This window comes from Solanum dulcamara, chromosome 4 (genome assembly GCF_947179165.1).
Source record: "Solanum dulcamara chromosome 4, daSolDulc1.2, whole genome shotgun sequence".
Classification (NCBI taxonomy): Eukaryota; Viridiplantae; Streptophyta; class Magnoliopsida; order Solanales; family Solanaceae; genus Solanum; species Solanum dulcamara.
In genome coordinates, this window is record NC_077240.1 from 5,148,513 (window position 1) to 5,165,158 (window position 16,646).

At 36.8% G+C, this 16,646-nt stretch overlaps 2 protein-coding genes and 1 pseudogene across 2 annotated transcripts; 1 reads left to right on the top strand and 2 right to left on the bottom strand.

Annotated features, from left to right (window-relative positions):
• The first annotated feature begins 1,958 nt into the window (after positions 1-1,958).
• Positions 1,959-4,601, top strand: LOC129885692 (transcription factor GTE7-like). Its single transcript, XM_055960064.1, has 3 exons — positions 1,959-3,702; positions 3,805-4,021; positions 4,124-4,601. Exons 1-3 carry the CDS (start codon positions 2,185-2,187, stop codon positions 4,180-4,182), a joined length of 1,794 nt encoding a protein of 597 aa, XP_055816039.1. The 5' UTR covers positions 1,959-2,184; the 3' UTR covers positions 4,183-4,601.
• LOC129887993 (uncharacterized) lies at positions 4,194-9,347 on the bottom strand (annotated as a pseudogene).
• Positions 9,348-10,715: 1,368 nt separating this feature from the next.
• Positions 10,716-14,303, bottom strand: LOC129885693 (heat shock 70 kDa protein, mitochondrial-like). Its single transcript, XM_055960065.1, has 6 exons — positions 14,144-14,303; positions 13,500-13,576; positions 13,337-13,415; positions 12,660-13,226; positions 11,962-12,582; positions 10,716-11,627 (listed from the first exon to the last, which is right to left on the bottom strand). Exons 1-6 carry the CDS (start codon positions 14,195-14,197, stop codon positions 11,016-11,018), a joined length of 2,010 nt encoding a protein of 669 aa, XP_055816040.1. The 5' UTR covers positions 14,198-14,303; the 3' UTR covers positions 10,716-11,015.
• Between the last annotated feature and the right edge of the window lie 2,343 nt (positions 14,304-16,646).

Sequence of the window (16,646 nt, forward strand, 5' to 3'; positions counted from 1 at the left end):
TATTAGTTAAGAACACGTGTTTATTAATTAGTATTTAATATAATATCATTTATATAGTTCCTTCTTTGTCTAATATAAATTTTAAATAATTAACTTTTATTTTAAAATTTTAATATAAGCTTATAATTGCACTTGTGCAACCAAATATACTTGTAATTACATTCTGATAAACAAACAAATTATTGTAATTACTAAGTTGTGTAATTAGTAGGCTGATAATTATCATCCTAATAATTACACTAATCCAATTACTCGATGACTTTCCAAACAGACCTATATAATTTTGGTGCCCATAATCATAGTTGATTGTTTGAGATTAGGAAACAAAGTAACCTCTTTCTAGGTGTTTATCGACTAATTAGAGATGGAGTTAAAGTTTCAAATTTTTATTGTCAAAAAATTATATTTTATAAATATGATCAAAATTTCTATTTATATATGTATAAGTAGATATTAAAAACTTAGTATGCATGCTAATTAAACACATTTATAATATTTACCTAATGAGAACGTACATAATTATTAACTACTTTCACTAAACAGGCACACAACTATATCACCATAGAACAATTACGGGGGAAAAAAAATCACTCCAAACAGATTAAGGAAGAACACCACACACATTACAATTTCATATATTTACTAAACTGCTTGTATAGACAAAAGATATAAATGTAAATTCAATTATTCTTAATGATTTATCCGTTAAGAAAATTGGTTAATTCGTATCCTGTAGTATTAAGCTATTAATTATAAATTTCAGTTCTTTTCCAAATCGTTAATTTAATAACCCAATGTTAATAAGTTAATAACTCACAAAAACTCAAACATTTTTCATTTGAGATTGATGTAGATAAATTAAAAGGCATCATATATTTTTATATGATGATCTTAACTATCTAATAGATGAATAATAACACGTAGATTTATTTTTTTAAAATTTGAATAGAAAGTGATTAATTGAAACACTTTATTAAGAAGTAGTTCAATTGAAAGAATATTCCACTTGAAATGCAAGGCTCTCTCTTTTTTTGTATTTGTGTCTTCTCTTCATAACAGACATCACAACTTGATTTTTCTTAAAAGACCCGAGGGACATACAAACACATGCATATTAAGCATGCCAATTAATTCCTTGATTGCTAGTAATAACATTTGAATCCTTATAAATTATATATATATATATATTTATTGAGAAAAGGAATGCTGAAATATACAAATTGATAATACACAATTTTAAGATATTTTGTTACTTTATTTATGAATTACATTTAGTAAAATCATATACAAGTTATAAATTTTTATATGTTACGCAAATTATGAAAATTTTATTTTATGAGAAAAAATATAAGTTAAAAAATTTAAATTAGATATATAAATAAAATTTCATTTTCAAATAATGTTCAAACGGAGGCTACAAGTGGGAATTAGCCTTTTTTTTTTAAACGTTCACGAGCAAAAATTACATTACACCATTAGTACAAACATTAAACAAAACTTCCATTGTTTGACAGTATCTTCCTTCCACGTCAACACAATTTGCTTCTCTTTCACGACTTCATATGTATTCCCCCTTCCACGTCAAATTGTTTGTGGACCTCACCGCCCCTCAAAAACCCTAAATTCAGGACACATGCGACCCAAATTCACTTCAAACTCAAAATACAAACGCCTCCCTCTCTTTCTCCTTTTCCTTATCATTCAATTTTTACAATATCTAAAAATAACAAAAAAACACCTTCTATTTAAACCTCTCAACTGACCCCAGATCTACCGACACGTGTAGGTTACCTAAAATCTAAGCCGTTTATGCCAGATTGTCTCGGTCAGTTTATCAGACAGCAAACAAATTTATTCCTACCGTTAGATCAGGAGCTAGGGCGTGATCAACGGTTTGGAACCTGCCCGAAGTTCGCACGGGCAGATCTCATCGCCTTTAAGAAGCGATGTCCTCCCCCTCTCATTCCTCGCTCAATACCTTCAAACCCTTGCCTTCATTTGGGTTCCAACATATATAGATTTTTTTTCATCCATTTTTGGTTAAAAAAGCCGGAAATCGGTGGTCGTTGGATTCCGGCGAGCGCGTGGTTGTCACGTCCTTTTCAATTTCATGATTTCAACACCATCTGTTAACGATAAATTCCACCAGAGAAACGCCGGTCTGAAGCCACGCCGGTGCAATTCATGGCATCCGCCGTCTTAGCTAGCCGGAATGAATCTAGCTGGGCTCAGTCTGGTGGTGCCGGTGGTGGATTCATGGGGAAAACCCCTTATTCTCATACGCAACTGAACCCTAACCCTAAGAAGAAGCAAAAGCAATTCCATCAAACATCGAATGGTCGTCACATCGATGATTCGCCGGCCGTGACGCAAACAGCGTCCGATGATGCATATTCGTTCAATCAACGGCCGATTGAATCAACAACCAACGTTGACGGACTCAATCTCGGAGGATATATGACCTACAACGTCGTCTCTTACAACAAAAGCGAGCTCCATGAGCTACGGAGTCGGTTGGTGGCGGAGCTCGAACAGATCCGAAATCTTAAGGATCGTATCGAATCCGGTCAATTCAGCACCACCAACCCCAGATCTCAAGGCAAATCGAAGAAACTATCTGGAAATAAACGGCCCACCCCTTCCGGATCCAGTAAAGATCCGAAAAAGCTACCAAATGGAGTTGAAAATAGAAATTCTGGTAATCCTGGTGGTGGTGGTGGTGTTAAGGCCATCGGAATGGAAAGTATGATGAAGGATTGTAGACAGATTTTGGCAAAGCTGATGAAGCATAAAAGAGGGTGGATTTTCAATACCCCTGTTGATGCTGAAGCCTTGGGTCTTCATGATTACCACCAGATTATTAAGCGACCCATGGATTTGGGGACGGTTAAATCTAATTTGGCTAAGAATTTTTACCCTACCCCTTTTGAATTTGCTGCTGATATAAGGCTTACTTTCAATAATGCCTTGTTGTATAACCCTAAAACAGATGAAGTTCATGGCTTAGCTGAGCAGCTTCTTGGACGATTTGAGGACATGTTTAGGCCGCTTCAGGATAAATTGAATAAGCTTGATGGCGGCAGGAGGGATTTTCATCCTGTAGAAGAGTTGCAGGGGAGTTCTTGGAATCACATTCCTACTCCCGAGAGAGTGAAGAAACCCAAGGCTACTCCAGCCTCTCACATTTCAATGAAGCAAGAGCGGATGCAAAATCATTCTAGTGCCTCAACACCCTCTTTGCCGGTGCCACCACCCAATCAACCTGTCCGGAAGCAGTCCCCGTCGTCAACTCCTTCCCCAGTGAGGGCACCACCGGCAAAGCCTCAATCAGCTGCTAAAGCTCCTCCTATGGGAAAGCAACCTAAGCCGAGGGCGAAGGATCCAAATAAAAGAGAGATGAATATGGAGGAAAAGCATAAATTAGGAGTTGGACTGCAAAGTTTGCCACAAGAAAAGATGCCACAGTTGGTGCAGATTATAAGGAAGAGGAATGAACATTTAGCCCAAGATGGTGACGAGATTGAGCTCGACATTGAGGCCCTTGACACTGAGACTCTATGGGAGCTTGATCGGTTTGTGACCAATTGGAAGAAGATGGTGAGCAAAACTAAGAGGCAGGCATTGATGATGAACAATTTGGGACCACCATCCGCCAGTGCTGCAGCTTCTGCTGCAACTACATCCGTTGCGGAAGCAGATGGGGTAATGCAATATTGCATTATTTTCATTTTCTTTTTGACCAACACACATTGTCTGCTTGCTTTTGTCAGGTTGGAATGACTAATAAAATGTGTTTTTTTGCAGCCTACTACAAGCGAGAAAAATGACTCCTTCAAAAAGCCCAGAAAGGGCGATGTTGGAGATGAGGATGTAGAGATAGAGGATGATGAACCAGCTACCCATTTTCCTCCCGTGGAAATTGAGAAGGATGAAGGTGGTGGTCGGGATCAAGATAATGGCGGTGGTAGTAGTAGCTCTAGTAGTTCTAGCAGCTCCAGCAGTGGTTCCTCCTCTTCTAGTGGTATATGCTCTACTCCAAATGCAAAAAAAAATGATATTTTTTGCGACTCAAAAGTGGAGTCCAGTGGAAAGCTTGATTAATTGAACATAATTTCTTGTGCAGATTCTGATTCAGGAAGTTCATCTGGAAGTGACTCTGATGCTGATGATGCACACTCTTGAGATTTGTTGGTTCAAGCAGTGGCCTTTGATCTCCTCCTATGTTGGTGCTGAATTTTCTTATATCGAGGTATAGAGTTGGCGACTCGAATTCTCTTGTTTTGCACATTCCGGTGAACTGAGAAATTTGGGAAAACCAGCTGTAAACACATGGGCAAGCTCACTAGCTAGGAAGAAAAAATTGGTAATGCTTACATCACTAGGCAAATCAAAAAGCTCAGGAACAAGCAGGTAGGGAAGGGGAAGGGAAGTTGTAGTGTTGTTGATGACACAAAAGATGTTATGGCGTTAGGGATCACAATTTTAGGAATTTTAGACATGGTCCCTCTGTTAATGAGAGTGAGATATGTAGATAGATAGTTGAGGAGACACCTTTTGTACAGTTCGTTTACACTAAATATTTGATTTTTCTTTAAAGAACACATGACACATTTCTTCTTTGGTTTCAAGCTTATCAGCTTTCTCAAATTGTTTGTGGTACAACATTAAATGTGTTGAGGGGATGGCACAAGTGAACGTGTTGGTCGGTGGACAACTTGTGGAGCCACTAGTTGAGCTAACTTGAGAGAAGAAATAAAGGAAGATTCTCACAATGAGCAAATTCAACTTCCTATTCAGCCACGTTGTTATGGTTTAGTTTTGGTTTGGTTTGATCTGAGAGCAGAATGAAGAATTAAAAAAACCATAGATGAATTCAACCCCATTCTTTTGATGGCCAAGATGTGATATCACTGGGACTTTAAGCAACTTATAACTTCACTGGTTTTCTTCCTTTTGCGTTTTTTCTTTCTTCTTTCATTTTTATAGGTAGGTATAGCTCTCAGCTGTGTACTTAAATGAAGTGAGCCAATTGCTGGTAGAAACTTTCCTTAGTAAAGACGTATACAATCTCCGTTCACATGAAGTATCCAAATATGGAAGAAATGATCGACTCCACTCAAATCGCCAGCTCTCTCGACCCATGTGATATGATTATATATAATTAATTTTTTTTTGGAAATATACACAGCCATAAAGTATTGAGTGAAAGTGATTTTTTTGCACTAATGTGGTATAAGCCAAAAATTGATTCGACCAGCTAACTATAGTAATATATGGCCATATAAATGCAAGTCATCAAATTGAATAGTTGTCCGGATGACAATTAAGTCTTATAGGTCAAGGTGGCATTCTTTGATTCACAATGATGGAAATTTTAAAGGCATATAGAGTGTGACAGAGCCAGATACAATACTGTTTGTATAGAATTGATTCAGAAGATAAAGATCCTCGAAAAGTGATAGTCTTTAACATTTCATAGTCACCTTGAAGTGTTTAAAAGACTTGCTTTGCTTGAGGTGAACTCCAACTTCTGTTCCCTTGCCCAAAACAAGAAGAAATTTAGTAATAAGGCACTCGTAAACTTGACGGCAAATTGTGGATATAGTTTTACATTGGCCAGACTTAATACGTCACAACTCTTAGGAGAGTCAATGAGGGAGGTACCACCAACCAAAACAATATTATAAATCTTTGAATAAAAAGGAAGAATTGAGACCAAACCACCAGATTGAAAAGTAGCAGAATACCAATTTGATCATTTATTAATTAGCCCAACTGTTTAGTCTTTACCAGCCTTAGGTTGAAATCCCAAGTGGCATTGACAAAGTCCAACACCCAACTGAAGTGAGATTGCAAGTCAAGCAGTTCATTTGTTCTTTTCGTGATAGCGACTCAAAGGATCGATCATCCATTGCCAAATCCTGTTAATTACATGGGAAACTTCCAACATGTATTCAATCAATTAGTAGCAAATCTTACTCGTTCAGCCTGCTTGCAGAGTAGGGAGTCCATGTTTTCCACAAACATAGATGTCCACAGCGACAACGTGTCAAATCCTAAGCAAGTTCATATGAAAGAAAGTTATCCTAAACCAGAAATCATATGAAAGAAAGTCATCCTAAAATAACTTCAATCTCTCGAATCTATATAGACACAGCCAAAAAGAAGGTACAATGAAAGAAAATGTCCATATTAAGTAATGCCAATTAGTTTATTAATCATGTTGGTAACTCCAATGTTGACTAAAATTCATTTTGGTTTGTTCGAAATTTGTATGCCAGCTAAAAATGTAGATAACTTATAATGCTACCAAGAGTTTGAGACTAGTCTAAATGAAGCAACATAGATAGTGAATATTCATATAACGAGCGCCTATTATCTTGAGATTGAGGCATAGTTGATTTAAATGTGTGCAAGCTAAACTAACATACAACTAAAAGAGATAATCCTCCCAGCTCTTTTTAAGTATTTTCTCTTACCAAAACCACATCAAATGCACTATGTGACACTATATATTAGAAATAATAGATTAGCAATTTCTCAGTCCAGGGGATTTGTAGATTCATTATTAAATCACCATATGCACTGATGGGATATTATGCTTGAGTTGTGTAATTTACCAGCTCAATAGTAGTCTGTATTAAAGCTGATGACTGTGGAAGCAACGAAAGCATGGTATCCAATAGAACATACATCAGTTCAGGTGCGCCATCTTCTCCAGAGGAAGCTGGAAAATCTGAAGATCCCCAGCAAATAATCTATTCGGAGGGGACTAAGAAAATTCCCCAGTCCGAAGTAGAACTTGAAGCAACAATTGCATCAGAGGGTACCTCATGGAATGACACTTATTTCTGTCAATACTTGGAACCAAGTCCCTTTCCTGCCATCATTTGGAGAAAAAGAATAAGATAAGAGGGAAAAGGGATTAGCAATCCAAGTTTTTCAAATGAAGTAACAAAAAATCTCACCTGTCTTGAGAGCTGAGACTCCATATCCTGCACTTTATTGAATGCTCAAGGACCTGAATATTGAAAAAGAAAGAATGTTCCACAATGTGGTAAGAAATCTCATGAAATAAGCTCCAAGATCATTAAGTTTAACACCATTTGACACAACATGAGGTAATTACCCGTTTCGAGCATTTGACAGCAGTAACTTAGCTGCTCAATGCACAACCTATAAAGAGCACTTGAAATGGAAGACTTTGGCAACCTAAACTTTTCCTCTAATTCAAAAGTTGTCACCTCAGTTCCAAGAGTTGAAGAGAAAAAAACTTGAACTACTTTGCACCTGAACATTGCAATTTTATCCAGAGTTAGATGCTTCAAGCTATTGGAAAGTGACTCTACAACCCAACCTTTGAAAAATTCTGAGGTTCCTACAGCTCCAACAGAATCCTTATCTTCTATGGAACCAATTTCTGAAGCAAGACCTTAATCCCGGAACATGTGAACCAAGTTCTGAATGAGAAGCATGCACAAAGACTTGATTTTAAATTCAGCCATCAACTCTTTTACTTGTTTTTGTCCTGGTGATGTAATCAAATTTTCCCTTTGCTATGTTTCTGTAAAGCCACAATAACTTCCACTGTTCTAACATCATAATGCTTGAACCACTCAGATAATTCTCTCAAGAAGTGTTGGCTGGCTTTGAATAGCCGAGTGATTTCTGTGTAAAGTACATCCATTAAGCACAGCACAACTTTGTAAGACAGGACATTGCAAATGCATGAAGCGGGCAGTTTTGGAAGGAGAAGCAGCAAAACATTGAATACCAGGTTCTTCCAACCATGAGATGATGAAAGAAGCCTCTATGCTGGTTTTTTTATGGAATTTAAAGCGGCTGAGGGATCAAAAATCTGTACAAAACTTTCAGGTAAGAGAATATTTACCAAGGATTACCATACACTATGCTCGTGGAAAGCAAAAAGTAGAATCCTGGGCATAAAAAAAGCCGGTAGATCAAAATATGAACAAACCTTTTCAAGGAAAAAAAAGGGCAGGCCAGTGCACTAAGCTCCCGCTATGTTTGGGGTTCGAGGAAGGGCTTGACCACAAGGGTTTAATGTATGCAGTCTTAACCTGCATTTCTGCAAGAGGCTGTTTCAAAACTCGAACCATGACCTCCTGGTCACATAACAGTAGCCTTATCAGTTACGCAAATACTCCCCTTCAAACCTTTTCAAGGAAGGAATGTGAAAAAGTCTGGTAGCACCTTCAAGCAATTGGAAAGCTAGGACAGATGTTCCACAGTGAAAAGCCTGCTGCTGGTGCTATAAGGAAAAGGCAGAAGCTTGCCAAACTCTTTATTTTCAACACCAGCTTTTTCACGTATAGTCAAGGCAAGAAGCAAAACATCAGGACTTCTAACTTCTGTTGCACCTTCAAACCACTCTTTAAGTCCAGGAGCTTCAAGTATATGATTTAATGAAGCTTTAACCGGTAGCTGACAAGACAAAAATATGGATGGTGAACTGCTAAACAGAATGCATATTACGGAAAGACAAACTAGAGGAAAAAGGACAAGATGGTAAAGCACAAGTATACTTATTGCAAACAGCCAAACTGGCAACATGACAAAAGAACACCTTCTTGGGTAAGTGTAATAGCAAGAGGTGATATTTTAGGGTAAGTGTAAAACATTTTCTTGCCCAATAGCAGTAAGATGCTGCAGGAGTAGTAGGAAGAGATGATGTTTAATAGACAAGTGAAAAAGATCCTAAAAGATTCATAAAGGAGATGTATAAGCTCATACAAGTTTGTGAATCTATTTTCAACTAATAACTAAAAGTGTATGTGCTAAGCTTATATTTACAATTCACAGCCTTGTAAAAGTTTAAGTACCTTGTCAACTAACTCCAAAATAAGTGAGACAGCAGTCGACTGAACATCTCAGCCATTGGCGGGAATTTTGCCCACATCCGATCCCCAATTCTTGTTCACCCCTGGATGATCGTGTTGGATGAATTGTGACCTCGTACTATCGTGTCGGGTGAGCAACAGCCTCTTCTTCACAGTACTTACTTAAGGGATAACAGGTCACACTTTGGCCAAGTATCCGACAAAGAGACTCCTGAGAGCCCTCTTGTAAGTAACGCGTCTTTGTTGCCAGAAAGACAAGAGAACCAACAAATTCTTTACTATAAGGAATGGTCATATCAGCAATCTTTCCCACCTGACCCTTCATGGAAGAAGAGATCTCCAACAACTCAACAATTAACTTCAACAGCGCATCCACTTTTATGTATGGAACTGCACCAACCAATACTGTCATGCCTAATGCAAATCCTTGCCTTGCACAATACATATATAAGAAATCTGATAAAGACTTTTATAAGGTAAAGACAGGAGAGCATAGCCTAATCATCTTATGGAAGGATACAAGTTTCCAGCATGAATTTGCTTTTATCAGTTGGGATCAACAAGAACCTGTAAAGATATTAGTCTCCCTGGAAAAAAAAATCAATGTATAAAATGAAGATGTAAAAAGCTGATAGTTTCGGTGTATTTTTGAAATTTAAATAAAAGAGAGTGATAAACACAAAATTTCAGTGAAAACCTTTTAATTTGCTCGGAACTTTTTAACAAACTAGTTTTTGGGAAAGTGCTTTGCACGTTTGTCCCTTATTATTATTATAAATTTTCTATATATTTAGAAAGTTGAGTTATAAAATAGAAAATGTTGAAATAAACAATATTAATTTTACCATTTAGATTTTATTCATTAAAAAAATCATAAAAATGGAACGTTGCATGAGATGAATTCTTGATTGAAAAATTAATAAATGCATGTAAAACCTTTAATGAAATTAACAAAGGCATGAGACAAATTTAGAAGGGGTAACAACAAATAAATTTGTATACAAGATCTCTATTTTTAACATGACTAAATTTTATTATAAAAATATATACTGTCAAAAAAATAAATCTCAATTACATATTGTACATACTACAACCAAAAGCTCCTAAAATTTCAACCAAACAAATGACTGTATTTTTCTGAAAAGCACCTGATCATAGGGATAAAATAATCATTAGTAACAACTTTGATTAGTGTTTTATCATACATGTAATAATTAACGGTTAAGGAATGTGAATGGTAGTAATTACAAGATAGTGGATGGAAAGGTATTGTATCTTTGTAGCAGAGAAAGAAATGAAAATAATTTGATATAGAAGTGACTTGAAGATACATTCTTCATAGTGCATTTTGTAGTCTGCCTAAGTATATGAAAAGTTTTATCAATTGCCGGAAGCTAAAGGAGTAAAAAAACATATGTAAAGAAGCCTAAAGGACCTAGGCATAAAAACTGAGAATTTCAATGGGTCAACATTTATATTAATTGATAGTTAATATAATATAATATGATATTAATATTAATTAATATTATATGATTTAATTTATTATAGGAGCAAAATGATAATTCAACTTTGAGGTTATGATCTTCCCACTTTATATATATATAGCAGTATCAATATTCGGACATTGCAAAAATAGATCTGTGTTAAAATGGGGATACAAAAAGATAAACTTATTTCTGAGAAAAATAAGAGTCAAAACGATATCACTACCCTACACAAATAATTAGAGACAATTGCTAGCTAACAAACGATTCTTTTCAGAGGCAGATTGCAAGTTGATATGTGTTCAAACTCCGACCACAATTCTGTGCGCTCGAATACCAATTATTCTGCCTGATGAGTTTCAAACAAGTCTTACCAGTACAAATATTTCATCAAAATCTACCAAAGAACAATGCAATAAAACGATGTTTACACATCAACCACACGTTCAGCTGATGAATTTGTGCAAAGCACCAAAAGGCAACAGAGTGCCAATTTCAATAAATTGAGTTGTTCTTAAAAACCTACTGAAAAGATGTCTAGCACAGCTAGCATTTTAACTTGCGCACAAGTATATTTGGAAGGAGGGTATAGTATGGAAGCAAAAAATGAACTCATTTCCAGTAGGCGAGTAGATCTATAGACGCTCTTCTATTTTGCCTAAAAAAAATATTATTTCTTCACTTCCTCGTATTCAGCCTCAGGTGGTGGTTGATCTCCTCCTTCTGAACCACCAGAACCGCTGCCAGTCATGTGCTCTCCAATCTTGGAAACAGCTTTGTTTGCTGCATCAAGTTTCGACTTGATATCATCAACGTTCTCAGTCCCCATTGCTGCTCTCAAGTCCGAAACAGCAGTCTCGATTTCTGTAACCACCTCCTTGGGGACCTTGTCCCTGTATTCATTCAAGCTCTTTTCAATGCTGTATATGGTAGTGTCTGCACTGTTCCTGAGATCAATAAGCGTCTTGCGCTCTTGATCCTTCTGGGCATGCATTTCAGCTTCCCTGACCATCTTGTTTATCTCATCTTCTGACAGACCACCAGATGACCGAATGCTGATCTGCTGCTCTTTGCCAGTAGCCTTGTCCTTGGCGGACACAGTGACCATTCCATTTGCATCTATGTCAAACATGACCTCTATCTGAGGCATGCCTCTTGGTGCCGGAGGAAGACCTACAAGTTCAAATTCACCCAGAATCTTATTATCAGATGCCATTTCACGTTCACCTTGTAATACCTTGATGCCCACTTGAGTTTGGTTGTCAGCAGCAGTAGAGAACACCTGAAATACAAGAGGCAGCAGCACACTGTAAAAACTACAAAAAAACAAACATAATTTACATTGGAACTAGAAGTCCTGGACATACATGTGTCATCTTTCCCAAGATCCATATTTGACCAGAGACACAATATAAGGTGTTATTTTGTAAATTATATTAGTGATTAATGGTTTACTTAAGTGAATTTAAATCCTTGAATTTTGTATAAACATGGAATGGTCACATATTTCCCAAAATGGAGAAAATTATATGGAAATTGGACAGGAGGAGTACCACTCCTGGTGAAACTATGCAATAATAAAAAACAACAGGAGACCACATTATCCAACAACTCACCTGGCTTTTCTTTGTGGGGATGGTAGTATTCCTGTTAATTAACCTAGTGAAGATACCTCCCAATGTCTCAATACCAAGAGATAGCGGAGTTACATCCAAAAGAAGCAACTCTTTAACGTTGCCACAGAGAATACCACCTTGAAGTGCAGCTCCCATGGCAACTGCCTCATCTGGATTGACACCTTTGCTTGGGCTTTTACCAAATATCTCAGAAACTATTTCCTGCACCTTAGGGACCCGTGTCATACCTCCAACAAGGAGGACCTCATCCACATCTTTTAAAGAAACTCCAGCATCTTTCAAACAATTCTTGCAAGGATTCCTAGTTCTCTCAATTAAGTGGTTCACCAGTGTCTCAAATTTTGATCTTGTCAGTGTGATATTAAGATGTTTAGCCCCTGATGCATCGGCTGTGATAAACGGCAAGTTAATATCAGTTTGAGATGTTGATGAAAGTTCTATCTTAGCTTTCTCAGCAGCCTCTCGAAGTCGTTGTAGGGCAAGCTTGTCTTTTGATAGGTCAATTCCCTCAGTCCTCTTGAATTCGCTCACTAAAAATTCTAACAAGGCATTGTCAAAATCCTCTCCACCTAGAAAGGTGTCACCATTGGTTGCCTTGACCTGAGTGGAAGTAAGTACAGAGACGAGTTTAGACAGGAAAATACACAGATTTAGATAGTGCCACAAATTTCACTTACTTCAAAAACGCCATTTGATATCTCCAGAATTGAAACATCAAACGTTCCACCGCCTAGATCAAAAACAGCGACAAGACCTTCTTTGTTGTTCATACCATAAGAGAGCGCAGCTGCAGTAGGCTCATTAATAATCCTTTGCACATCAAGACCTGCAATTCGTCCAGCATCCTTTGTTGCCTGCCTCTGAGCATCATTGAAATAAGCTGGAACAGTGACCACAGCTTTATTAATAGATTTCCCTAGGTAGGCTTCAGCAGTTTCCTTCATCTTTGTTAGAATAAATGCTCCAATTTGGCTTGGAGAATATTGTTGTCCATTTGCTTCAAGCCAAGCATCTCCATTTGAGCCTCGCACAATCTTGTAAGGAACCATCTTCATCTCCTTTTGCGTTTGAGGATCGTCAAAGCGTCTACCAATTAGACGCTTGGTCCCGGAAAGTGTGTTTGCAGGATTGGTCACTGCCTGACGCTTGGCTGGAGTACCAACAAGTCGTTCTCCCTTCTGGTTAAATGCAACCACAGAAGGAGTTGTTCTTGCCCCCTCAGCATTCTCAATGACTTTAGGATTCTGCATAAACAAGAACATCAGGGAATATAGATAATCCACCAAAGCCATCATACAGTATCACAGAAATGATCTCAACAAAAGTTCAGCATTTCAACAAATATAATCCTTACCTTCCCCTCCATCACAGCAACACAAGAGTTGGTAGTACCCAAGTCAATCCCAATAATTTCATTTCCAGCAGGTTTAGAGCTACAACAGAAGACAAATAAGCTTATGCAGAAACAGATACAACACCACAAGATAGAAAGGAAAAAAATGCTACAGGCCACATACCTGAATGGCCTAGCCAGACCAGCCCATTTAGCACCAAAGTGTGATGGGCACCATGAAGGCTTGGTGTTGGAAGCAAACTGCATAAGCAAACAAACAGCCATAATAGATAAAGGTTAGAAAACTAAAAGCTTAGAGATAAAAAACTACTAGCAAGATCATTCAAACCAATCAACTACACCTCAATATTCATTCTACTATATTCCAAGCCCATTACATATTGGTGAAAGTAGTTCATCTTCATTCGATTTCTTTTGTTTTCTCCTAACTCGAGGTCTTGTCCTAATTTGAGGGGAAGCATTGAAAGCTACAACATATTAGCCAATCCAGCCTGGCGAGTGTATACTTCTTTTTTTTTTAATAATAGTGGCGTCTTCTTGAGGGTGTATAGTCCCATCTGTTTTCTGTTCAATGTAATCTCTATAATCAGGGGGACAATAGAACACATTCTTTACCCATAATCAAAACATAAAGTCAGAGCTAAACGATCAATCACACAAATCAACTCTTTCAATAAATCGAGAAGGAATGTGAAATATTTAAATGTTTCATGTCGGAAATAGTAAGATCAAACTATTGACAATAAGATTTATTAGAATATGAAAGATCTAAAAGAATACAAACATTACAGGTGAAGAAGAACTTACAATTTTATTGGCAGAACGACGTAAAGGTCGGAGGAGCAGGCCGGCTGAAGTCATCGGAAAAGAAGCTGTGCAGGTAAGACTGGTTCTTAGTTAGAAATTGTAAAGAGACCCGTGTTAGGGTTTATAGGGTTTTAGAGGAGACAAAGAAGGGTTAAATGGGAAATAAAATAAATATGTTACAAGACCAGCCCATTTAGGAAAGATTTTTTTTATAATTAATATTTTTATTTAACTATATAATAAGTGTAAGTCTGTGGTGCGATGAAGGGTATTTTCGCAATTGTACTTCTTTGTTCATTTCCAACGAAACCACTTTATTAGTTTGTATAAATAATTTTAAATATTTTGAATAAATTTTCAAAAAATTTATATGGTATAAGAAACATTTATTATGTATTTAATAATCATAATTAATAGATATATTTTAAAAAAATTACATTGGATAACTATACTTCACCATCTCTAGCACTTCTCCTCTCTCCCTCCCAAATCTTGCTTGTTTCTTTCCTGCTTCCTCTCTCGTGGCCTCTCTTCTCTCCTCTCTTTCTGTATTGTCCCTCTCCATCTCTTTTTATCGCCTCTCTCGCCCCCTCTCTTTATATATTTTCTTTACATTTTTATCACCAATGAATACAAGAGATATAACAACGATTGAATACAAGCAATATAAACGAATCAAGAAATATCAATGGAAATTCATGAATCAAGAAAGCAAACTTCCATCTTCTATGGTTGCTGCAGCAATATCAAACAGGGCTCTCCTTCTTTCGGCCACTGATCGATGGAGCATTAGCCATCAAAAGTGGAAAGGGATGATGAAGATGTTATTGTTGCTAGCATTGAAGCACTTGCTTTAATCTTTGAAAATGGAAGTCTTTAGAAATTTTCAAATCAGAAGGAAAATACTCGAGTACGAAGCCTAGGAAATATGGCATAATGGAGCAGGTAAAAAGAGTGTGCAATGGCACCAAACAGGATTCTTCAAAAATTCTTGAGGACGATTATGATAAGGCAAACACTCTCGCTTTAGGCAGAACAAGAATCACCATTAGCACCTGGTCACAGTTGAAACAGGTATATTACATAAGAATTCTTAGGCTACTGTTTCACAAATCACATGATGGAAAATGAACATCTCCAGAATGTTTTTTGCTTTGCACCAGCAATGACGGAATGCAGTGATGATAGTGATGATTTTGAACTATACAAACCAGAATTTGAAGAGGTGTGTTTTCGAGTTTTTATACCTGAAGGTAGAAGTAGGAAATGCGCAAAGAGGATTCATATGTCACCTAGTTCTCTGCTGAACAAGGGAAAGACTAAGTTGCGGAACAAGCACACAAGTCTTGCAGAGGAGACCAAGGCTGAGTACATTGTTGATGAAGAGCTTGACTAAACTTTAGCCTAATAATTAAGTTATTTTAATTTTAAATTTTTTTTATGTTACTTTAGTTTGTTGTGATATTTTAGGTTTTTGAATTTTGAATTATGCAATTTTTTTGGTTGTAAGCTGAATATTTAAAGTCCTTTTATGATTAAGAAAAAGTCCTCCTAGCGAAATATAAAAGGGTTGGTTTATAAGCTCATTATAGCCACAGAAGCACTTGCTAATTGATCCTCGGAATAGCTTTGTACTTTTGAACCATCTAATGTCTATATCAAAATCGTTGTGGGAAAGAAGTATTTATAAGCCAAAAAGAATACATAAATTTATCCAGAAATATGAAAAGTCACACATTTGTAACAGACATACTATGTCAGAATATATCATTTAACAATTTTCTTGAACAGTTTTTAAAATTTTAAATAAATGCACCTTTACAGCTTTCATGAAAGAGCTGTTAATAAACTGTATTGGAAAATATTAAACAGTAACAGAAACTTCTGAAAATAATAAAAACAGAATCTGAAAATATTAATGCAGAAACAGAATCGAGCCCACTGAGTGCACAGTGTGTCCTTAAGGAAATTATTCCCCTCAAAGTACCCGAGGTTTTTGGAATCTTTCCTCCCAGGATAGAACGATTACTCACCAAAGTAGAGGTACTGCAAATCTTTGATGACAGCGAACCACTTGAAGGATGTATATCACACGATTTTAGGAAGTGCAGAAAGAAAAAGGAAATTTTAAATTAATCCGGGAAGAAACGGGTCGCGGGTCGCGGATCAGGATTTTTTTTTCACTTAATTAATTAATTAAATAAATAATATTAATTAATTAAAAATTTAAAGAAAATTTGGTCCAAAAAGATTATCAATCAATCATATCAATTGACCAAATCCAAATCCAAATCCAAATCCAAATCCAAATCCGAAGCCGTAGCCGTAGCCGTAGCCGTAGCCGTAGCCGTAGCCGAGCCGAGCGAGCGACGACGACGACGGCGCGAGGGGAGACCCTCTTCTTGACCATTTATCAACATGAAGGAGTGCTTCTATTTTTAAATAGGAGACTTTTCATTTCCAACACCTATGTGGGACCAAAGCTTATTTAATAAAATAAGAG